We start from the raw sequence: 24337 nt of genomic DNA, 5'->3' as shown, positions 1-24337 counted from the left end.
GGTCCTTGAAGTTCCATTTTAGGAACGGAAGTGTAGGGACCTGATTACCCTTGATATTCTGCATGCTTATTGTGGTGGTCCGAAGCTGACGCCAGCAGCCCGTAGACTATACAATTATTCTTGTAGACGTAAGTATTTCGTCCCTTTCCTTTTGCCCGTCATCATTTGCATGTCGTCTATGCATCTAACTTCGCTAGTCATCCTTTGCAGAAATGGTGGTAGCTAGATTGAGAGCCTCGGTGAGGGCGTCAGCTACCGCCTGCAAGGGAGAAGAGAAGGGTAAGGAGTTGGCGTCCTCATTAACTCTTAGGGTTGTTGGGAAGGGGGCACCCAAACCCAAGGTTGAAGGGAAGGAGGACCGGCCTCCTAAGAAGGGTAAGGTTACCCCCTCAACTGCTAAACAACTGAAGAAGTCGTCACCTCCCAAGCAAGGTCATAGGGTTCACAAAGGCCCGATAACGGTAACAGGCCCTGTCAACTAGGAAACCTGTCGTCTCCTTACTCATAAGGATTACGCCGTCGAGATGGTTAAGTCGATCATCAAAGAGATAGACTTAGATCCTTGTGGTAATCAGAAGACCGAGGATGTGGGATCGTCAGGTCTTTTTGACCTTTCTAGGGTATGTCTCTTCCCTTTGACACATACACCTCATTACTCTCCGTTTTTTTTAGCTGACGATTAGCTTGCTTTGTAGGCGATAGTGCGTATGAAGGCCCTCCAAGACAGGTGCGTTGCCAAGGAAGGGGTGATCCATTGCCTTAGAAAACGTAATGAGACCATAACTGATGAGCAAGCATAGTACAAGGAGGCCCTTCGCATTCTGAACAAGGAGGTGGAGAATTTGAAGAAGAAGGTGACAAAGGAAGCCAATCTTAGAGAGAAGGTTGAGGAGGCAAAGGCAAATGTGGAGAAGGAGCTGAGGCTCTCTACAAGCAGGTAGAGACGGCTAGAGCTGATGTCGTGATGGAGTTCAAGGCATCGCAGGATTCTGTTGACTCTTGCGCCGTCTATTCTAGTGATGGGTTTGAGGATTGCCTAAAACAGGCCTAGTCCATCTACCTACACTTGGATTTTTCCAAGGTCAGCATGGACGATCCCTTGCCGCTTACTCCGGCTGGCGACATGAGGAGAACGACGACTTTACCCAATCAGAGCCGGATCCAAAGGATGATAGCGTTGTTCTCGCTTAACTTGCTATGGAGAAGTCTGATGCTCCTTTAACCCCGTCCCATGAAGCTCAAGATGTTAAAGATCCTACTGCTTAAGTTGCCCAGGATCCTCTTACCAAGGATGATGAGAATCCTTTAGCCCAGAACGTCCAGGACCTTTAGCTTTTTTTTTTTTTTTCCATAATTTACTATGTACTCCGTCCATTTTCCAGACGATGTTAATGCCCTTTTGTTTTTTTGGCTTTGTTTGTGAACATTTCACTTTATTTAAAATGCACCATTTTATGTATGTGTTGATTTTTATCTTTTGATACAAATGTCCATCAAGCATCTGTTTATGAATCCGTCTACTTCTAAACTCGTCCTATTTAATAAACTCACCTATTTTCCTAGTTTTAACAGATACATCCACTGTCCATTTAATAATGGACTCGTCTACTAATGGGCAATTTTGACGCATCCTTGTTGGATAAACTTCTGAATTCACCAACTTTGTTGGACGAACTTGTAAATTCGTCAACTTATGGACTCAGTAGATAAGTTCCTCCACTTTATGGACTTTGTAATAAACTTGTCCTCTTGTGGATTTGGTAGTGATAAATTCGTCCACTTTGTGGACTTAGTATTGATAAAGTCGTCCACTTTGTGAACTTAGTGATAGACTCGTCCACTCTGCGGACTTAGTATGTTTGTCAACCTGTGAACTTTATAGACTCACCTACTTGTGGATTTAATAAACTCGTCCTTACTCGGATTTAGACTTGTATACTTGATAAATTCATTCACTTGTGGACTGGATAAATTCATCCACTTGTGGACTTAATAAACTCGTCCACTTGTGGACTTAATAAACTCTTCCACATATGGACTTGATTAAACTCGACCATTTTGTGGACTTAATAAATTCGTCTACTTTGTGGATTTTAGTAGTGAACTCATCCATTTGTGGACTTGGTAGTGATAAACTCGTCCACTTTGTGGACTTGTCCACTTGTGGACTTAATAATGGTAAATTGTCCATTTTATGGACTTCAAACGCAATTTTGTAGGGGAAACCATGCACACAGGTTATATCTAAATAACTCCTCTTACTGTGATGAATGCACATATAAGTAGAAAATTGTTCAAAAAAGAATAAACTCAGCCCTTTGGGCTTAAAAAGTATTGTAGATAAGAGTTGACTAAAAGAAATGACTAAAAGAAATAAACTGGAAATGAGGAGTAGTGTCCTTCACGCTGTCTTCTATTGGTAGTACTTCTTGAGATGCTCGGCGTTCTATAGATGACATAATTTCTGCCCGTCAAGTTTCTCCAAGTAGTAAGTACCTTTCCTCTACCATGACGTGGCTCTGTAAGGTCCTTCCTAATTGGGTCTGAGCTTTCCTTGGGCTGGATCTCTCGTGGTGCTTGTAACCTTCCTTAGGATGAGATCTCCAACTTGGAAGTCCATGTGCTTGACTTTGGCATTGTAGTGCTTGGCCATAAGTTTTTGATATCGCGCTAGCCTTTGCTCAGTTGTCGCCCTTACTTCATCCACTAGGTCAAGCTGTAGACGTATGGCCTCATCGTTCCTCCTCTCATCGTGATTGTCCACCTTATAGCTTGTGAGCCCAACCTCAGCTGGGATGATTGCTTCGCTTCCGCATGCCAGTCGAAACGGCGTTTCTCCTGTGGGAGTTCTGGTTGTCGTCCTGTACGCTTGGCAACTCTTTGGGCTATACACCCTTTGCCCCCTCGAGCTGAGTCTTAATGATTCGAAGAAAGGATTGGTTCGTGACCTCAACTAGTCCGTTAGCCTGAGGGTGGGCAGGGGAGGAGTAGTAGTTCTTAATCCCTAACTATGAGCAAAAGTCCCTAAAGGAGTCCTTGTTGAACTGCTTCCCGTTGTCTGACACCAAGACCCTAGGGATCCCCATATCTGCAAATGATGTTCTTCCAAATGAAGCTTCGTACGTTCTTCTCTGTGATGGTGGCCAGGGCTTCAGCTTCTACCCACTTGGTGAAGTAGTCTATGCCAACTATTAAGAACTTTAGCTGTCTCATTGCTATCGAGAATGGGCCCATGATGTCCAATCCCCATTGAGCAAAAGGCCACGGGGCCGCCATAGGGGTGAGCTCTTCTATCGGCTGCCTAATATCATTGCTAAGCCTTTGGCACTTGTCGCAGGCTTTAACATAGGCCTGTGCATCCTTTTGCATGGTAGGCCAGTAGTACCCGGCTCGAATTATTTTGTGCACTAAAGACTGTGATCCTAAGTGATTCTCGCAAATGCCTTCATGGACTTCTCTCATGACATAGTCTGCTTCTTTAGGGCTCAAGCATATTAGATATGGACGGGAGAAGCCTCTCTTGTAAAGGATGTCCTTTATCATGATGAATCACGCTGCCTGGACCTTCAACTTTCTCGCAGCTTCCTTACCGTCGAGTAGCGTGGCATCTTTCAAGTAAGAGACTATTAGCGTAGTCCAATTACTTCCCAAGTTTATTTCCTGTATACTGGCATCATTGATCAATGGTGAAAGCTAAACAAAAGAAAGTACCTTAGCAGAGATAAGCATTTGTTCTGCTAATGCCGTTTTAGCTAGGCAATCAGCTTGTTCGTTCTCCTCCCTTGGGATTTGGACAAACTTGGTGCGCAACTCGCTTGCTTGCTTCTGTATTTGCTCTAGGTACTTCTTCATTCTTTCCCCTTTGCACTCGTAGTCGCCGTTTATCTGACTGATGACCACTTGAGAGCCACAGTGTACGATCACACTTGTTGCCCCCACGGCTTTAGCAAGGTCTATTCCTACCACCAATGCTTCGTACTTGGCTTCATTGTTTGTTATTGGGAAGTCGAGATGAAACATGCACTCAAATTTGTCTCCTTCAGGGGAATGGAGCACTACACCGGTTCCTCCAGCCTACCTGTTAGATGACCCATCCATGTGAATGCTCCATTGATGATGTTCTTCTGCCCCCTGGCCTTCCATATTAGTGAACTCCATGATGTAGTCAGTGATTACTTGCCCCTTTATGGTAGTGCGTGGGTGGTATTGTATGTCGAACTCACTCAGTTCTATCGCCCATAGTGCCATTCGTCTGGCGGCTTCGGGATTACTCATTGCTCACCGTAGAGGCTTGTCAGTCAGGACGATGTTAGTGTGAGCCTGGAAATATGGCTTTAGCTTACAGGCTAAGGTAACTAAAGCGAGGGCAAGCTTCTCTATCAGTGGGTATTTTTCCTCCACGCCTCGGAGTGCTCGACTGGTGTAGTACACGGGCATTTATGTCCTATCTTCCTTCCTGACCAAGGCCACGCTGACGGTAGCCGGGGATATCGCCAAATGGAGGAACAACTCTTCTCTAGGCTTGGAGGGACTTAGCAATGGTGGGGAAGAGAGGTAGGCCTTCAAATCCTCGAAGGCCTACTAACACTCGGTAGTCCACTCAAAAGACTTCTTCAATGTGTGGAAGAAAGGTAGGCATTTGTTCGTTGCTTGTGATATAAACCTATTCAACGCTGCTATTTTGCCGTTGAGGCTTTGGACTTCCTTCACATTCCTTGGTGGCGTCATTTCCATAATGGCCCGGACCTTGTCGAGGTTGACTTCAATACCTCTCTGAGACACCATGAACCCCAGGAATTTTCCAACTGTCACCCCAAATGCACACTTGCTTGGATTGAGCTTCATGTTGTAAGAGCGTAGGGTGTCGAAGGTTTCCCTGCTGTCGTTCAAATGATCTTCCTCTTTTTGACTTTTTACTAACATGTCGTCAACATAGACTTCAACATTCCTTCTGATCTAATGTGTAAACATCTTATTCATGAGCCTTTGATACGTCGCGCCCGCGTTTTTTAGTCCAAATAGCATCACTTTGTAGCATAATAGCCCTTGGCTTGTGACAAACGAAGTTTTCTCTTGATCAACTTCGTTTAGCTTGATCTGGTTATAGCCAGAGAAAGCGTCCATAAAGCATAGTAATCGGTGGCAAGCTGTAAAGTCTACGAGAACGTCAATCTGCGGTAGCGGGTAGTTGTCCTTGGGGCATGCTTTGTTCAAGTCCATAAAGTCCATGCACATCCTCCACTTACCGTTGGCTTTCTTGACCATCACCATATTAGCCAGCCAGTCGGGGTAATACCCTTCCCTGGCGAGCATCTTCCTCTGAAAATCCAATGACAAGGTTGTCGACTCGTGCCATCTTAGGAACGACCGTGAGTTGGACATTCTGAACTATCCTTAGGTAAGTCTTGCGAGCTTTTTTAGTGGAGCAGGAGGCTGTAGTTCCACCCACGATCATCCTTATGTCTCCTATGGGTGGCCTGGGACGTTCATTCTCTCGCTGGGTAGGTTGTTCTTGTGATGTGTCCGTCCTCTCTTTGCTGACAAACCTTTGCAACTTCCCTTACCGGATAAGGGCTTTGATTTGTTGCTTCAAGTTGTAGCAGTCAAATGTGTTGTGGCCGTGATCTCGGTGGAACCGGCAGTACTTATCTTGGGACCTTTTGTTGGGGTCTCCCTTCAACTTCCTCAGGAACGTCAAGGCTCCTTCATCCTTGATCTACATAAAGACTTGATCGATCAGGGCATTCAAAGGAGTAAAGTTCATAAACCTCCCAATGGGGGGTTTGGAAACATCCATCTTCTCGTCAATCTCTAGTCCTTGTTCTCTTTCGTCCTCTGTCCTGCCTGCCTCCTCTTGCCTTTCCCTCTTCTTAGGTCTATCTTCTCGGGCCAGCAATACATCTTCAGCGTTCATGTACTTAGTTGCCCTGTAGAGTACCCCCGACATTGTCTTTGGGTCATTTTTGTATAAGGAAAACAGGATTACGGTCTTTAGTGCATAAACTGATTTGGGCACGATACTATTGGCCCACCATGCAGAAGGATGCCCATGTGTACGTCAAAGCTTTCGACAAGTGTCCAAGGTTTGGCAACCTCATCAAGCAACCAACAGAGGAGTTCACCCTAATGACGGCCCCATAGCCCTTTGCTCAATAGGGGTTGGATATCATGGGCCCATTCCCAATAGCTGTTAGACAGTTGAAGTTCCTAGTAGTTGATATAGATTACTTCACCAAATGGGTAGAAGTTGACACCCTCACCACCATCACGGAGAAGAATGTACGAAACTTTGTATGGAGGAACATCATCTACAGGTATGGTATACCTAGAGTATTAGTCTCGAACAACGGGAAACAATTTGACAACGATTCGTTCAAGGATTTCTGCTCATAGTTGGGGATTAAGAATCACTACTCATCACCCACCCACCCTCAAGCCAACGGACAAGTTGAGGTCACGAATTGATCCTTGCTCAAAATCATCAAGACTCGACTTGAGGGGGCAAAGGGAATATGGGTGGAAGAATTGCCAAGCATTTTATGGGCTTATAGGACGACGATAAGGATGCCTACAAGAGAGACTCCGTTTCGACTAGCGTACGAAAGCAAGGAAGTCATCCCAGCTGAGGTCAAACTCACAAGCTACAAAGTTGAAAACCATGATGAGAGTAGGAACGATGAAGCTATGCACCTTCAGCTTGATTTGGTGGACAAAGTTAGAGGGACGACTGAGCAAAGGTTAGCATGGTATCAGGATCTCATGGCCAAGCATTACAGCTCCAAAGTCAAAAATCGGGATTTTCAAGTTGGGGATCTCGTCTTAAGGAAGGTGACGGGCGCCATGAGAAATCCTGCAGAAGGAAAGTTAGGACTTAATTGGGAAAGACCCTACAGGATCACATCATGGCAGAAGAGAGGTACCTACCACCTGGAGATGCTGAAAGGGTAAAAACTGCACCACCCATGGAACGCGAAGCACCTAAAAAAATACTACCAATAGACAAGAGCACAAACGACGACACACCTCATTTCCAGTTTACTTCCTTTTAGATAATTTTTACGATTTACAGCATTGTTTAAGCTCGAAGGGCGGTTTTTTATTTCTTTTTAAGAACAATTTCTACATGGATGTTTTTTCACAATAAGAGGAGTTATTCAGATATGTCATGCAAATGTTTACTGGGATTATTATTTATTAAGTCCACAAGTGGATGGGCTCATCCTAAAAGGATGACTCACACTCATTAAGTCCACAAAGTGGACAGGATCATCCTAAAGGGATGGCCTATATTTATTAAGTCCACAAGTGGACAGACTCATCCTAAAGGGATGACTCACACTCATTAAGTCCATAAAGTGGACAGGATCATTCTAAAAGGATGACCTATATTTATTAAGTCCACAAATGGACAGACTCATCCTAAAGGGATGACTCAAATTCATTAAGTCCATAAAGATGATGGAATCATCCTAATGGGATGACCTATATTTATTAAGTCCACAAGTGGGCAAGCTCATCCTAGAGGGATGACTCACATTCGTTATTAAGTCCACAAGTGAACGGTCTCATCCTACAGGGATGACTCACACTTATTAAGACCACAAAGTGGATGGGGTCATCCTAAAGGGATGACCTATATTTATTAAGTCCACAAGCGGACGGGCTCATCTTAAAGGGATGACTCACAAAGTGGACGGGTTCATCCCAAGGGGTAACTTGAGTATATTAAGGCCCCAAGTGGACAGGTTTGTCGCAAGGAATGATTTAGATTTATCAAGTAAATAAGTGGACGGCTTCATCTTGAGGGATGATGTAAAGAAGATGAATATATTGCAAACATATACTGACAGGTATATGATCAAAATACAGACAACTAATATCAAAATATTATGAAAGCCCAATAAAGGGCAAATGTCTACATGCAAGGCCTAAGATAGGCAACGGTTAAATAGAAACATTGTGCTCCCAAAAATCTTTACATGTTAAATCAAAGTAAAAAAGAAAGATCTACTCTCAATCCATGGGTTCCTCTTCGTCTTTCCCTTTAGCAGCCTGATCCCCCTCAAGTGGATGGGCTTCGTCCCCAACGGGTTTGGCATGGTCTACAAGAGTAGTCTCCCCGTCACCTTGAGGGTCTGCAACGATGTCATCGACGAACAACTTGTTGGTGCTTTCCGAGTAGACAAGCTGGGCTAGAGTTTGGGCCTGGGGGTCGATGGAAATATGGGATAGATCCAGGTCAAGAAAAGAGGCCTTGACCTAACGGAAGCAGTCATCAAATCTGTCTGCAAAAAAGCCGCCGAGTTTTGTTAGGAGAGCATCGAAGTCACAATATCCCTGTATCGCATCTTCCTTAGCCTGACGAAGTTGATCCTTGGTGTCTTTGATCTCTCCTTCCTTGCCCTTAAGAACTTTCCTCAACACCTCCGTCTACTTCTCTAGTTCGCCCCGGAGTTGCTCAAATGCAGTAAGTTTTTTCTCCTAGACAACCTTCCAGGCCTTCAGTTCCTCTAGCTCCGCCACCGTCACCTTTGCCTTCGTCCTTACACGGTCCAACGCTGTCTCATGGGACAGACAACAGCTCATCAACGCCTTCATCATTAGCATCCCCTGTAGAAACCAAAAAAGGGGTCAGAAAAGTAAGGAGACAATTTGACAAAAAGATAAAAAGGACGGACATATGTACCTGTGCGATGCTAAAGAGACCCATCTCCCTCATAGCCTCAGTTGCATGATTGCTTAAGTCCTCGTAGTCGTCGGCTTTAATAATGGATGAAAGCTGCTCAAGGGCGTACAGAGGGTCCTCACGGAGGAGGACGGGTGGTTTTTGGGTGACAGGAACTTGACCCGTCATGAGACCCTTACCCTTCCCTAGGCTGGGTAGAGTAAGCGTCTTCTTTGTTTCAGCCTTGACCCCGACGGCTGACTCCGCCATGACTTTGGATTTTGTAGGAGGATGGTCGGTCTTCTCCGACGGTCTCCTCTTCATGGACGGGTTAACTTGACCCATAGCCTTAGGAGGCAAGCTTCCTTCCTATTTCTTCTTCACAGCAACTGGCTGCTTTATAAAAGCACTCCTCTCGCCTTCCTCCATTCTACATCAAGGTAGATGAAAAGAAAAGATTAGGTAAATTACAAGAAATAAAAGGAGAAAATAAAGAACGATGAACTTACATCTGCGTGCCTAACTGTCGTAGCGACGGGTAGCTTCAGTGGGTTCATGACCGTCACAATACCAGTGGATCGTGTCCAAGGTAACAAGCTTCACCCACGTCCTCTTCTTCAATTTAATCGCAAAAGTTTTCTCCAGAAAGCTAAACTGCTCTAAGGTTACCTCTGGACGATGTCGAGCTGCAAAAAAAGGGGACGATTAGACTAACAACGATAAATAAAAGACAAAATTTAAACCAGAAGGACACCTACCAGACGGAGGCATTATGCCCCAAATTTTGTCTACGAGCATGTACTCCAGATCATTGGGGTGACACATCCAGTCATCATCCTGAATGAAGAAATACTGGCTCTTCCAATTTCTGTTGGAGTTAGGAATGTCACACACTAGCCTGAGTACAGGCTTCCTTGGTAGGAAGCTATACATACCCTTGCAATGGCTGATTTCGGATGGACGGTAGCAGTGAAAGAACTCATCCACTGTCATCCTGTGCTCCCTGTCACTCAAGACTCCATACAAGACTTCCGCACCAAGGAACACTCTCTAAGCATTTAGAGAGATTTGGGTGACAATAAGCCCAGGTACTAAAGAAGACAATGGTGAAGAGCACTTAGAGGGAACCTAAGTCCCGCCTTATACATCTGCTCATACACCCTTGACGTCCTCGATGCCTTCGTAGTAACACTTTTTAGACTTAAAAGGTAAACAGATAGGGATGCCAATAGGGGCTGTGTTTAAAATTTTCGTCTTTTACTTCATTCATTCATTCTTTCTTCTTTTTTATTATATATATATATATATATATATATATATATATATATTTAGCACTTTTATGTGCAAAAAAAACTTCTACCTGGAATCCATCAAACTAAAAATTTCTTAGAGAAAAAATACAATCAAGTTTGAAATTCAAAGTAAAGAATTGAGATTTTGGTAGAGATGAATGAAATAATTACCGCTCCAAATATATTCTCTTTTTCAAGTTGGTAGAGAGGAATGAAATAATTATTGAGCAATGAGGGAAAAAATTTACTCAGAGAACTGTGTTATAAAGGGGAAGAGAAATATGAAGAGACAGTGAGGGAGAGAGATTTATGGAAGAGGATAGACCAGAGTTAGTAACAATGAGCGTGTGAGGAAAGAAAAAGAAAAGGGAAGGGAGAAAGAGTGAAAAAGCGTACTATGAGAAAGAGATTGTTTTCCAAAAACATTTTTTAGAAAACAACCTATAAAAAACAAGCTTTCTTTTTATCAGGATTTTTCATTAACTAAAAATAGTTTTTCGTTGAGCAGTTTTTTTTTTTTTTTTTGCTACTAAATACTGGAAAATGTGAAAAATTATTTTTGACAAAAAGTTTTCCAGCAAAACAAACAGAGAGTTTGTGCAAATTTCTAAGTACAAAAAAGTGTATATTTGAACTACGAACATGTACACAGATTTTATTTTGAGGAAAAAGGAATTTACCCCTTTTTTTATTATTCTGTTCTCTGAATCTAAATCTGAATCTGAATCTGCTTTCATGGGCTTCTGAGTACAATTAAAGCGGTGGAAGTTTTGGGCTGTGTTTTCTGTTCTCGGTTTTTGCAGTGAGTTTTTCTGGTATTCTTTCTGGGTGTTTTTCGGGGTCTTTGGAGTTTGAGGAACTGTTTTTCTGGGTATTTCGAAAAAGCATTCCAAAAGATAAGTCTCAATCACATGAAGCCAGCTTTTGGACAAATAGAAAAGCCCAATCCACAGTATAGTATAGTTCATCACGGACCAAGGCCCGGGCTTTATTGTCGATTAGGGCCTTCTGTATTTCCAGTTACTCCAATTCTCCTCTCCTTGGATACTTTGGATTGGCTATTGATTCAGAAATTAGTGTCTCCATTGACCTCGTCACTTGGCTGATGGCTCATCACTAGTGGTTAGCCTCAAAAATCGGTGCATTGCTAAGGCTGGGGGAAGCATATCTAATACTAATCTAATGGAAATCCTGCTTTGAATTAACAATAACTGGGAATTTACTGAATTATGGTCATTGGTTGATGTAATATTGAAGGTTGGTGTGCCCTAAAGTTTCATAGTTTAACCAATTTTTGGGTTCATTTTAATGGCAACATGTTCTAACTTCTAAATAAATTTGCTTGCGGCCACCTCCCTTTTAGTCAGATTCAATTCCCTGATTTTCTTGGCCCATAAAATTTTCTGCCATGTGGGTTCTTGATTTTTTTTTTTGGTTGCTTTTCTTTGATACCCATGTTGAGCTCTTTGATGATTATGGTTGGTCTTGATGGGAAGATGATGTATCTTGAATGATTTTTCTATTGGGTGTTTAGGAACTCATGGCCGCTGGATTTCATTTCACAACTTGAGTTCATTTTATTTGCACTCCAGTTGCTTGATAACATACCCCAATGAAAAGAATTTGGTATATACCTTTCATTAAACTCAGCATATTTTGACGAAGGTCATCACTTCTCTACCCTCTAATATTTTCTTCTTTTCTTCCTATATGCTTTTATTATATTTAGATATTCAGGGGTCATGGCTATTTGTGTGACATCATTTACATGTTTGGAGATGTAAATGATTGGCTTTGATTGTTGTTCTGTGGCATAAGCATCCTTTGTTTAATTCCATTAGATTTGATATCAAATGACACATGGCCAATTAATCCACACATCAAACATGAATAGTACTAGTCATAATAATTTATTGGTAAAAATTTTTATTTTGATAAATACGATAGAATTTTAACCTATGGACTATGACATCCGCTCTATATTGATTATTTTTTATCATCAGACTAAAACATCAATCGATTTTTAGTGTAAGTAGGGTTCAAATTCCAAATTTTTTATTTAACAACAAGACTTTACTAATTGAATTAAATAAAACTTACTATTGGTAAAACATATATATACAATTCCTTAGGTCTACTATATTAAGTTTCTAAATTAAATTCAAACACATAGTTGTATTAAATTTAATTGTTCTTGAAAAAGATAATATTGTTTATATTTTATTAGTCGATGCAACCATGTTTGTGATTTTTCTTCTTTCTTTTTATTTTTATTTTTAATTAACCATGTGTGTGAAAACTTCTTTTTCATTTATAGAAACTCTTGGTTTTTCTCATGCACTAGAACCTAGTGGGTTTGGGGCATGATATAAAGAATCATTGACCCTAATGAGGATTGATAGGGAGGTTGTGAGAAGAATTTTATGGGTACGAATTGATAGGTTAGTCTAAGCGATGTGATGTTATTTTTCAAGAGTTTGGAGAGGGGCTACCAACAAGTTTGTGATTTGTTGGTGAAAATTTTGCTATTTGTTAATGAAAATTGGGGATTTTTCTGGGTAAAAGGATGGTGCTCAGATGGGATGAGGCTAAAATATTGGAGAAGTATGGAAAGAGAGATAAATATAAAAAGGAAGATTTTTCGAGAGAAAAAAATAATAATAAAATAAAATGATTACTTAAATGAAAATATAGCTAGGAAGCATGGGTGTGCCAATTGGGCCGGCGCACCTGAGTCGAATATGCACAGATGTGCCATGCGGCCCTAAACAAGGCTACATGGGCGTCCGTGGCCAAACTTTTTTTTTTTTTTTTTTTTTCATTTCTAATTCAAGCCGATTCTGTCCAAAACGGGCCAAAATAAGCCTCAAATCGGTCTGATATTTTTAACGTAAAATATTTCATCAAAACACATCGTTTTGACAACCTACTTTAATGAAATAACCCTAAAAGCATCTCAAAGTCTCTCTCATTCTCTCTATCTCCTCTCTCTCTCTAAACCCACGGCTCCAGCAGTCCAGCTCTCCCTCATACTCCCTCTATCTCTCATTTTGTTATCTACTAATGCTCTTAAATTATTATATATATACCATTATATGAAAAAAATGCTTAATAATATATAGAAAATATAAATAAAAATATATTTAATAATTTATTAATAAACATATCATGCCACACTTGTATCCATCCTTTTGAAAAATTGTCATGTTGTTACACTACACCCGCACTCACATTCAAACCCAAATCCGCACCCATATTTCCTAGAAATATAGGGAGAAAAAAAAATGGTAATTTGACTTCTTCTTTCTTTTTATTTATTTATTTATTACAAAGAAGCGGATTTGACTTAGTTATATATAAAAAGTGGGGTAAAAAAAGAAAAAGAAAATAGTTATAAGCTAAAATTTAACAAAAAATTTAGATAAGTTGATGGGAATGCCCTAACTCATTCATTTTATATATTATATGATAAAATTATTATTAGAAAAATGATTGCGTATTGCATACTGCATAGCATAACATTGAGGTTGCAACTTGCATGAATTTTCGCTCCTCTCTAGACGTTGACATCACTTAGAAGCAATTAAACAATTTATTTTCTAATGTACTTTCTTAGCATCGCTAGTCAAAATATCATCTTCCATGAACCCTCGTAATAATTGTTTGGATTTGACCATCAGAAGATTCAGAAGCCAACTTTCCATGCAAACAATCAGTTTTTTTTTTTAAGGAAATGTTAACATTTCCTTTAATGTTTACCGCACGGTATTTATTAAGATTTTCTCTTAATAGATTGTGTTAATAAAAAAAGATAAAAAATTATTAAAAATGTTGTCCTAAAAGAAAAAAAAACTATTAAAGACACTAAAAAACAAAATAAATTAATACTATAAAAAGTTAGCAGAGGATGTTGTTAACGGGCACGGCAACACAACCCTTTGTTTTAATTTGTTCGATTGAAGCAATCAAGTCTAAGGATCTGAGTTAAAGACACTGAAAAACAAAATTATATTCCGACTTTTTTGAATAATGTTAAAAATAGCCAGCCTTCGATTTCGTTAGTCGTTTCCTATCTATGACTATCATACATGTTTGCGTAAATTGAATAGTATTCAACCACGTCCATAAATAATAGTTGCTGCAATTAAGATTTAAAAGAGACTTTTGTTTATGTGTTCTTTTATTTCCTTTTTGGGTGAACATAATTATCAAATTCTCAGAATGGCTTTCCCTTTCATTACCGGTAAAACAGTCATAAAACTTTGCCTCCTGTTTCTCATACTAATCTCCTTTCTTCTCTCACTCTCTCGTGGAGACGAAGCTGTGAATACGACTAACGAAGTTACAAATATCGGTGCCATCATTGATGTCAGTTCCCGAATCGGGAAAGAAGAGAAAATAGCTATGGAAATTGCTGCTGAAAACTTCAACAACCACCATTCAAAGAGTCACAAGCTGTCTCTCCATTTCCAAGACCCCGGGAAAGACCCCCTTCAAGTTGTTTATGCTGGTCAGTTATTTTATTATTAGGATGATTATGACAGATTCTTGATTTTATATTAATTATATTGTTTCTAGTTAAATGACAGATTCTGCCAAAAGTTTAAGCTATTGAGTAGGGGCGGACCCAGCTAAAGAGTCCAAATTATTATTATTATTATTTTATAGTTATTATATATTTTATATTGTAATTGGGTTCCCATACAAAACTTTAGGTCCTTTTTCTCCTCAAGAAGTTTAGCTAACCTCACCTAAGTGGATTCCAGTTAGCTCAACTGGTAAAATCTCTGATGGTTATATAAGAGATCTGAGGTTCAATCCTCGCCTACATCAAAAACTGATTGGTATCTTGGCCTGATGATAAAGAGCGATCATCAAGAGTGGACGCCATAGGTTGAAACTTTCTCAAAAAAAAAAAAAAAAAAAAACCTCACCTAAATGGCAATTATCCAACTTAAAAATTTAACAAAAACAATAAAAACATTCACAATATTGATTGTATTTTAACAACAAAAAAAAAAAAGCTATTTTACCACAAAAAATCATGTGTTATTGGACAAGTTAAGGTTAAATTTTTTGCAACTATAGTAATTTGGTATAAATATGAGTCGACTGTAGCAAGTTGTTAAAAATAAAATACAATATTATATTAAGATTATATCTCTTTCTTCAATTAAAAAACTCAAATTCTCTCTCATCCTTTATTATTTTAATCAATTGTTTATATTATTTTAAATGAAGTGATAAAAAAATAGAACATTTGATATTAGTTGTATTGCAAAGTGAGGTGGTAAAATAGATAAAGTTACTTTTTAAGGTGCTAAAAGAACAAAATTTTAGCAATACCATTGTGAATGCTCTAATTTCAACAACAACACAAAAAAAAATCCTAGCCAACCTAGTATTAAAAAAAATTATTTTGTTTTTGTTTTTTTTTTATTGGTAAATGATTATATCTTAATGTATTTAGAAATAACGATTTTATGTATTTATAATTTTTTAATATTATATGGACACCTATTTAGAATTTTTTTTTTTCTTTATACTCTGGCCTTGACTAGCTTTAAATCTTGGGTCCGTCCCTACTATTGGAATATGGTAAATTTAAGAGTAAAATACTATTTTTGTCTCTAAACTTTATTAATAGTTTGTTTTTCGTTCCTAAACTTTAAACAATTCTTTTTTATCTCTAAAATTTGTAAAGAGATTTTTGAATAATATAGAGACAAAAATAAGGATAAAAAAAACTTTTTCGATAGTTTAGGGATGAAAAACAAACTTCTAGTAAAGTTTAAAGACATAAATTAAACATTTTCAATAGTTTAGGGATAAAATATGAACTTTTTAATAGTTTAGGGACAAAAAATGAACTTCTTAAAGTTTAGGGACGAAAAAAAAAACTTTTGGTAAAATTTATGAATCAAAATAGTATTTTACCCTAAATTTAATCATTTAACCACATAATTCTAACACTCTCCTTCATGTGTGGGCTGAAATTACCTTTTAATAAGTGAGGCCCAACACATCAATATATATATATAAAAGCAGAGACCTCATTTTGTGAGGGTCTAAGCTTTTGCCAAGTGGCACCTCCTATGAAGTTTCTCTACAATCATCCAACTCTCCCATTAATTAATTAAGTTTACACCACAACTCTCTCTCTTTTTCATGTCTTTTAGTATACCAAATGTTTTAGTTTTTTTTTTTTTAATAAAAAGGGAGACTAATAACTAGTGAGATCGAGATAGATAATCTTCTAGCATTTCTGTTGCCTAAATTACACAAATCCATATCTTTTATTTACTATAATCATTATTATTTATTTTATTTTATGGGAATCCTTATTATTTTATTGTGATGAATTTACATACAAACATCTCATAAACAAAGTTTCCCTCCTCTATTAGTCTTTTTTTTTTTATTTTTTTTTTAGCATGACAAGTTTTTACGTTAGTTATATAAAAAGTTTCTGCCTTTATGATTGTGTAGATGCATTAATCACAACTTGCCTCCAAAATAACGTTTTGGTTTTTGCCTTTTTGTTTTCAGATTTTGCATATTATCAAAACTTTGCTATAATGATTAATGTAGGATTTTCTAAACCTTTGACTCCCTAACCTCTCTCACGCTTTGCCTTCCCCTCTCAACTTTGACCATATGCTTCCATTCTCTTTCTCTCTTAAAAAAAAAAAAAAACTTTATTTCTCTTTAAAAAAACCTTTAGTAGTAAAATTTCCTAAACTATTGCTACTCTCAAATTTTGTTTCCATACTTATAATTTTTTAAAACACCATGCTAATGGAAGAAACCTATTACTCTTGTGATCTTTTGTTGTAGCCAGTGGCTATCCATTGCACATTAAGTGGTCTTGACATGTATGAGTTCAAGTTATCTTTTGTTACTTTCAAAAATTCATTTCTTCACTTACAATCGGTAGGGTTAAGATCGTGAGATTCTGTGTTTTGCTATTTTCTTTTATAGGTTGTGTTATTGTGTATATCGATTTCCAAAAGATGCTTGCAGTTTAGAACTGAGAAGTTGATAATTGTTTATTTAGTGTAAAAGTCTCATTGTCGTTGTCATTGTCATTAACCTTTCAAGATTGTTTAATCTTAGCACATGACTTGAGTATGTTGGTCTTTTCGAAATAAACAAAAGCTAAACATGTTGTAAATCATAAATTGGATTATAGGGTTCAAGCAGTTATCATCTAGGTTTTTTTTCTTTTTTTTTATACAAAATAAAAATTCTACTCTAGCCAAATCTAAGTGTATATGTGTGTGAAGCTCTCTCTTGGAGACTTTAACCCCGACCCTTACTCCCATACATCATACCCCACCCCATAAGTACTAATACTTGTAGAGTGACCATCATACCAAGGGTGTGCGGTGGTACGGTGGAGGGGATTTAGTCAATGGCAATTGAATTTGCAAAGGAAAAATAACACGACTATTCAATTTGCATTAGACTCTAAGGCTTCTTTCTCGAGTAAGTTTCTTGATATTTCAATGAAGAAATACAAATTGACTTTTTTCCTACAATGAATTGAGTTTTGGGTTAATGGTTTTTTTTTTTTTTTTTTTGAGTTTTGGTTTAATGATGATTGTATAATTCTATATGTTGTGTGTACTTTCTTTTCTATGAATTTCAATAATGTATGAATTGAGGATTTTAGCATTTGGTTCATTAAGGTTTTTTTTTTTTTTTTAATTCTAAATTTCATCACTATTTCATTATTTCGTTTAACTTTTGTTACTTTTTATAATGAACTCATTACTAACAAAGTTCTATGACAATTATGATATAATATATGTACAACATTCTCCAAACTTATCTTACATAAAACATTATAATATTATCCGTGCATCGCACGGGAAACTTACTAGTGGGAATTTAAATGGGAAGTACAGTGGAAAAGATAAGGATCGAATTCGGGATCTCTTGCTCTAATACCATGTTAAATTACCGATTGTCCCAAAAGTTTAGGACAATCGGTAATTTAACATGGTATCAGAGCTAGGTTTCGATCCTGGAACCTATGGGCTATGGACCCATTAGCTAATATTAGCTCAATAGTTAATATTTAACATGGTATCAAAGCCACAGTGTATCTAAAAGTAATCTTTGTCTTCTTCAGTGTTTCTTCTCTGCATTCGTCTTCTTTAACTTCCTACTGCTGCCGCCAAAACTCTCCGGTAAAGTCATAACATTGTTAGAATTCGCATCAACACTACAAGACCATTGCCTTCAAACCACCATCACAAAACCAAACTTCATTCAAGGGATCTTCTTAACCTTATCAAATCTCAAGGTTTCATCAAACTTCCATCTTGAGTTTGAGAAGGGGTGTAAGAGATATATTAGCCCATTAGCATAGGTCGAAGCCTAATACTACTTTGTGTGCAAGCCAAGTCTTTTACTTGTACTAGAAGTCTATTAGTATAGGATTTAATCTACTATATATACTCATGTTATGGTTCAATGTAACACAGGTTTTGTATTTCACTCTTATATAATAAAGATGTAGCCCTTAAGCCCTTGTGTTCTTATATTCCTATTTTATGCTTCCCTCTTCCGCATCTATTCAAGCATATTCAACATGGAATATATCATAGCTAATATTTAACATTTCTTAACTTTTTTTTTTTTTTTTTTGGTTCAGCTGGTGAGCTTATTAAAGAAAAGAAAGTGCAAGTGATTGTTGGCATGAACAAGTGGGAGGAAGCAGCATTAGTAGTTGCTATGGGAAACAAAGTTAATGTTCCGGTTCTTTCATTTGCAACTCCTGCTATAACCTCACCAATTCTGCAACATCGTTGGCCTTTCTTGATTCAAATGGCTAACAATGATTTTACTCAGATTGAATGCATTTCAAAAATTGTTGGGGCCTATAACTGGAGAAGGGTTATAGCAATATATGAAGATGATGCATACGGCAGTGACTCAGGGATGTTAGGTCTTCTATCTGAGGCTCTTCAAAAGGTTGATTCAAAGATTGAGTACCAATTGGTTCTTCCATCAGTTTCTTCTCTCCCTAATGCAGGGGGGTTTGTTCTTGATGAGCTTTTGAAACTACAATTAACAACACAATCTCGGGTTTTTATCGTTCTTCAGTCATCAATACCAATGGTATCTCATTTGTTCAGAGAAGCTAAGAAAGTAGGGCTTGTAGGGAGAGAGTCAGCTTGGATAATTCCCGAGAGTGTTGCAAGTGTACTGGACTCTGTTAACAACTCTGTTATTTCCTCTATGGAAGGTGCTTTGGGAATCAAGACCTACTATTCTAATAGTAGTAATTCTTATAAAGATTTCTATGGTCAGTTCACAAAAATCTTTGAGACTAAGTATCCTGAGGAACATAATCACGAACCTGGAATTTATGCCCTAAGAGCATATGATAGCATTATGACAATTTCACAAGCCATAGAGAGAACGATTAGTAACTCAATTAGCCAAAAGATGATTTTAGAAAATATACTATTAAGCGATTTCTCTGGTTTAAGTGGCCAAATAAATTTTGAAGCAGGAAAGCTGCTGCAAACTCCTATATTGAGGATAGTAAACGTTGTAAAGAAGGGATATGAAGAACTAGACTTTTGGACGCCAGAGTCTGGATTCTCAAATACTGTTGAGATGAAAAGTTGTACAGAGAAAATTGCAGGTCCAGTAACTTGGCCAGGATATCTAATTCAAGTTCCAAAGGGTTGGGTAATGCCTACTGAACAAAATCCATTGAAAATTGGAGTTCCAGGTAGAACTTCATTTCAGAAGTTTGTAAAGGTTGACTACAGCGGGAATCTTGATAATTCCAAATTTGATGGTTGGTGCATTGATGTTTTCAAAGAGGCGCTTAAAAAATTGCCTTATTCTCTGCCCTATAAATTCATACCCTTGAATGGCACCTATGAGGGTCTGGTTGATCGTGTCTACAACAAGGTAACAACTCTAGATTTACCATTCGGTTTCTTGAATCTCTTCGTTAATTTTCATGTGTTTCATACTTGCATGACACAAAACAAACTCCCCCATTAATTTCTCAATTTTTTTTATATGTTCACTTATATTTTTGAACTTCCCAAAAAATTTCCTCATTGTTTACACTCACCTAGCAAAAAGTTCCTTTGGATATATTAATATTTAGTATAAATGAAATTCAATTCAATAGACTACCAAATTTGAATATAAATCCTCTATCCCTTCTAGCTGCTCCACTCTATGTTCTACCAATCACAGTATATTATATGTCTTAACTTTTTTCTTTTCTCTTTTTTTAAAACTTCGATTATCTTATAAAGGAAGAAAAAGAGATGTGTAAATTCTCTGCAGTCTTGATTTTGCCAAGAAAAGAGCCTTCGAGACAAATTTTCTATAGGTCAATTTTCTACGATCCTACTGTGGGAAGAAAAATGAGTCTTGACTATTGAGGAGATAAATTTGTACAGAATTTTCTTCTTACGGTTTCTCATAACTTTGAAACTTCTCATTTCTAACTTACACAACAAGAAACACTGCCAGAATGACCTTAGTGATAGTTAGTCTAAGTTTGAATGAAAGAGAAAAAACCCTTGGAAGAGCAGTGAATCTATGACTAAAATAAGTTGTATATAAACTGCACCTTTTTCATTTGTTTATTGTTTTGTTTTGTTTCTCGGTTATGGACTCGTTTCTGATAAAACTATGCTTATTTTGTACGGACCATAAACAATGGAAGACAATCGATGCTGTTGTTGGGGATTTGACAATATTAGCCAACCGTACAAAATATGTGGAATTTACTCAGCCATATGCCGAGTCAGGGTTGTCCATGGTAGTTCCTGCACATTCTGAAGGATCAGCATGGATGTTCTTGAAGCCTCTCACCTGGAAAACGTGGTTAATGACTGGTGTCGTCTTCATGTACACAATGCTTATAGTTTGGTTCTTGGAGCATCAATATAATCCAGAATTTAATGGCACATTGAAGAATCAGATTGGTACCACACTTTGGTTCACATTCTGCACTCTGTTCTTTGCTCTAGGTAAGTACCAATTTCTATAATCTGTTTTATTTTATTATTATTTTTTAATGGACACCAATATTTGGGATTATGATAAGTACTCTGTGACGCATGGCAGTAAGTACAAGGTAAAGATCAAGTCTCCAACACTGTTTATGGACTCTAATTAGCTTCAAGGCTGCCTCATTGTACCCACTTATAATAAATTATGGCTGTCTCGGATGTAAAGTAATATAATTCCATGGCACAAATCCTTCTCTTATTTCTGTGCGTGTGTAATTAGTTAATTTTGAGAAACCTAGCACTTAGTAGTTAGAGGGAGATAAAGAGGCAGGTTTATATTCAAGGTTTAGAATGCTAGAATATCTGAAAGGTTGCAGGTCATATATGACTGGAAAATATACTTGTGTGTGAAATAGGAACTTTCATTTGATGCAAGTTTTTTCTTACAACATAATGCCAATATTAAAAAGGGATTAACCCTTGTAGGATCAATTAGGTTCATCTTATAATGAAATTGCTTTCTAATCAATAGGAGCCCCCAGAGAAAAGACTAAACATAGCCAAGATGCGATTTCTGATGAATGGAATCCATTAATTTGCAGGGGAGAGAGTTTATAGCAACCTCACTCGAGTGGTGGTGGTAGTTTGGCTTTTTGTTGTGTTGATCCTAACCTCAAGCTACACTGCTAATCTGTCTTCAATGCTCACTGTGCAACAACTGCAACCAGTCAGAGATATCGAGTGGCTGAAGAGCAGCAATGCACCAATTGGTTGTGATGGTGATTCATTTGTAATGACTTACCTGCAGGAAGTGCTTAAGTTAACAAACATCGTTCAAGTTACAACAGAATCTGCTTATCAAGAGCATTTCAGAAACAAAAGCATAACTGCAGCCTTTTTTGAAATTCCATATGAGAAAGTTTTCATCAACAAGTATTGCGAGGGATTCACTACCTCCACACAGACCTATAGATTTGGAGGTTTTGGCTTTGTAAGTAATAACTAATCCTTCTACATGCTCTCTTTCCTCCACACACACACACACACACAACTCCTTGTGGCCGTTCAGTTTCCACATTACTTCAAGTTGGTCATTCCAAATAAAGCTCAATACTGAATTTTTCCAGAAAAGAAACAGAAGCACATGACATATAGAATTTATTTCAAAATTTTCATGCATTTTTAGATTATTTCAGGTATTTATAAATTCTTTGCAGAAAATTTGAATTCCAGATAGTTTGAATATGGAAAGAAACAATTTTGTAGAGAGTTTCTATACAAGCTTTCGTGGCTAAGACTAGTTCGTCATTTCTAAGAAGTCTTCATTTATTTTCTGACATTGGTTCTGACTTCTAAAGACATAAATCCTCAATAAATATTGATTAAATAAAATTTTCCATACATGCTGAGATTTTTGTTTTAGTAATTCCATTCCAAATGCATTAGCATCCTCGCCATTTAAATTGTATCAATTTCATGCTTTAGATTAAATATTATTATAAATTTAAAGTTCTATCTAGTGCCATGTTGTTTAAAGTTTTAAATAACGTGACAATCAGAAACTAAAATTTTAACAATGAAATAGACCGTCTTTAATTCAAGTGAAATTGAGAGGATCATCTTTTTATCTAGTAGGGATCACTTCTAAATTCTAATTACCCTCCATCCAGGTCTTCCCGAAGGGCTCACCAATAAAGAAGGACTTTTCAGAAGCCATACTAAAACTATCAGAAGATGGTAGCCTAACAAAGCTGGAAAAAAAATGGTGGATTCCCTCATCTGTCTGTTCAACAGACAAAACATACAATAATACAGATCCTTTGAGCATCCAGAGCTTCTGGGGTCTCTTCCTCATATCTGCTGCCACTTCTACTATTTGTTTACTCCTATCATTTATTCGATTAATAAAGAATTATCAACATCATCAAGAGCCAAACGAAGAGAATGCAACTCCTAGCCCTATAAGAGTTTGGAACAAGGCAGTTGGACTTGCAAAATACTATTATAATGGAGAGATCATTACTCCGCCGAGGGCTTCAAGTTCATCTACACCAGACTTACATAGTTGGACTTCTTTAAGATTGGAAGACATGAACACTATCGACATTCCTGACAATATTACTCGGGCCTCCCTACCTTCAGAAATTGAAATGTCATAGATGATAGAACTCCTTGTTGAATGCACAAAGTGGGATAGGTAGGTTATAGATGAATTTTTTTAATGAGCCCAAATGTTGTAATATTTACTTCTAATTGTGTAATACTAATTGTTGGAAGGGGTAAGGGGTGTTCTAAAGGGTTGTTAAGAATTTGTTACAATTAGTTGGCTGGTGAGTTAGCTAGTTGTCTCACTCAATTAATTTCACGAGTTTGAGTAAACTAACTTGAGAACTCGATGTAAACCAACCTGTATAAATATGTGTCAATATTATTGAACCTCAATAAGAAACTAGTCATATACATTTCTTCTTTCCTTTCAACCTATTTGTCTCTCATTCTCTTTTCTTGGAGGGCAACTACCTCAAATCGGTCTACTTACCACTAATTTTCCTAAGAGTCCAACTTTACAAATTTTTCATTACATTTGATATCAGAACATTGACCTTGCAATGGTTGAAGGAATTAAACTTGATTTTCTTAGTTAATTTAATCCATGGTTTCCATGAAGTAACAAGAAAATTACCATCAAAATGCCCTGGAACTTCGGGCCAGCTCAACAGTTTTAACCTGCTCTTTGAAAGACTTAAAGGCTAAAGCCCTTACTAAAACATAACATAAGGAGTCAAGAATCCAATAGGAAGATAGAATTTAAACATTGTCTCTCCACTTTTCTCTCCTATTTTTTCTATCCTTCCTATTTCACCTCCAACCAAACATACCCTAAATCTTCCTAGAGGTAATGGAGGCAGACAATGAAACTTGACTTTTCCCAAGTACGGAGAGGAAAATCTTTCAACTTGAATATAAAAGGCTAATCCGTTTTTTTTTTTCACTGTAAAAGATATATATTTTACTCATGGAAAAAGGATAAAAAAAAAAAACAAAACATTGAAATTGCTAATGGGAGCACCCCAAAAGATAAGCTCTTTGGGGGCATGGGCTTTCGAAATCTCCAAGCCTTCAACTTGGCATTATTAGTCAAACAAGGTTAGCGGATCCTCTCAAACCCCAACTCCTTAGTGGCGCGGGTTTATAAAGTTAATTATTTCCCCCACGACGATGTCTTGAACTCTAAGAAATGCAGCAACCCACGTTACGCTTGGAGGAGTATCCGTAACAGTCTAGATATTATAAGGAAAGGCACCCGGTGGAGGGTGGGAAATGGCAAAAGGATCCATATTTGGGAGGATAGGTGGCTCCCAATGCCAGCCACCCATAAG

The 24337-nt window shown here is 37.7% G+C and overlaps 2 protein-coding genes across 2 annotated transcripts; both read left to right on the top strand.

The window, feature by feature from the left end:
- The first annotated feature begins 6168 nt into the window (after positions 1 to 6168).
- LOC142635249 (uncharacterized) lies at positions 6169 to 6948 on the top strand. Its single transcript, XM_075809441.1, has 2 exons — positions 6169 to 6314; positions 6552 to 6948. The coding sequence occupies exons 1-2, from the start codon at positions 6169 to 6171 to the stop codon at positions 6946 to 6948; spliced, it is 543 nt and encodes a 180-aa protein (XP_075665556.1).
- Positions 6949 to 14134: 7186 nt separating this feature from the next.
- Positions 14135 to 23162, top strand: LOC142633286 (glutamate receptor 2.4-like). Its single transcript, XM_075807502.1, has 5 exons — positions 14135 to 14467; positions 18620 to 19893; positions 20669 to 20975; positions 21560 to 21948; positions 22628 to 23162. The coding sequence occupies exons 1-5, from the start codon at positions 14179 to 14181 to the stop codon at positions 23114 to 23116; spliced, it is 2748 nt and encodes a 915-aa protein (XP_075663617.1). The 5' UTR covers positions 14135 to 14178; the 3' UTR covers positions 23117 to 23162.
- Positions 23163 to 24337: the final 1175 nt, after the last annotated feature.

This window comes from Castanea sativa, chromosome 5 (genome assembly GCF_040712315.1).
Source record: "Castanea sativa cultivar Marrone di Chiusa Pesio chromosome 5, ASM4071231v1".
NCBI classification, from domain to species: Eukaryota; Viridiplantae; Streptophyta; class Magnoliopsida; order Fagales; family Fagaceae; genus Castanea; species Castanea sativa.
The sequence above is the reverse complement of the archived record's forward strand: the minus strand, read 5'-3'. Positions and strand labels throughout refer to the sequence as shown.

What these genes read in the sequence shown, in the direction of transcription:
- LOC142635249 (XM_075809441.1), top strand. Translation starts at nt 6,169, where the DNA reads ATGGGCCCATTCCCAATAGCTGTTAGACAGTTGAAGTTCCTAGTAGTT. An exon ending in TGGAGGAACATCATCTACAG is followed by an intron (nt 6,315 to 6,551) that starts GTATGGTATACC and finishes ATGGGCTTATAG; the next exon opens with GACGACGATAAGGATGCCTA.
- LOC142633286 (XM_075807502.1), top strand. Translation starts at nt 14,179, where the DNA reads ATGGCTTTCCCTTTCATTACCGGTAAAACAGTCATAAAACTTTGCCTC. An exon ending in CCTTCAAGTTGTTTATGCTG is followed by an intron (nt 14,468 to 18,619) that starts GTCAGTTATTTT and finishes TTTTTGGTTCAG; the next exon opens with CTGGTGAGCTTATTAAAGAA. An exon ending in CACTCTGTTCTTTGCTCTAG is followed by an intron (nt 20,976 to 21,559) that starts GTAAGTACCAAT and finishes ATTAATTTGCAG; the next exon opens with GGGAGAGAGTTTATAGCAAC.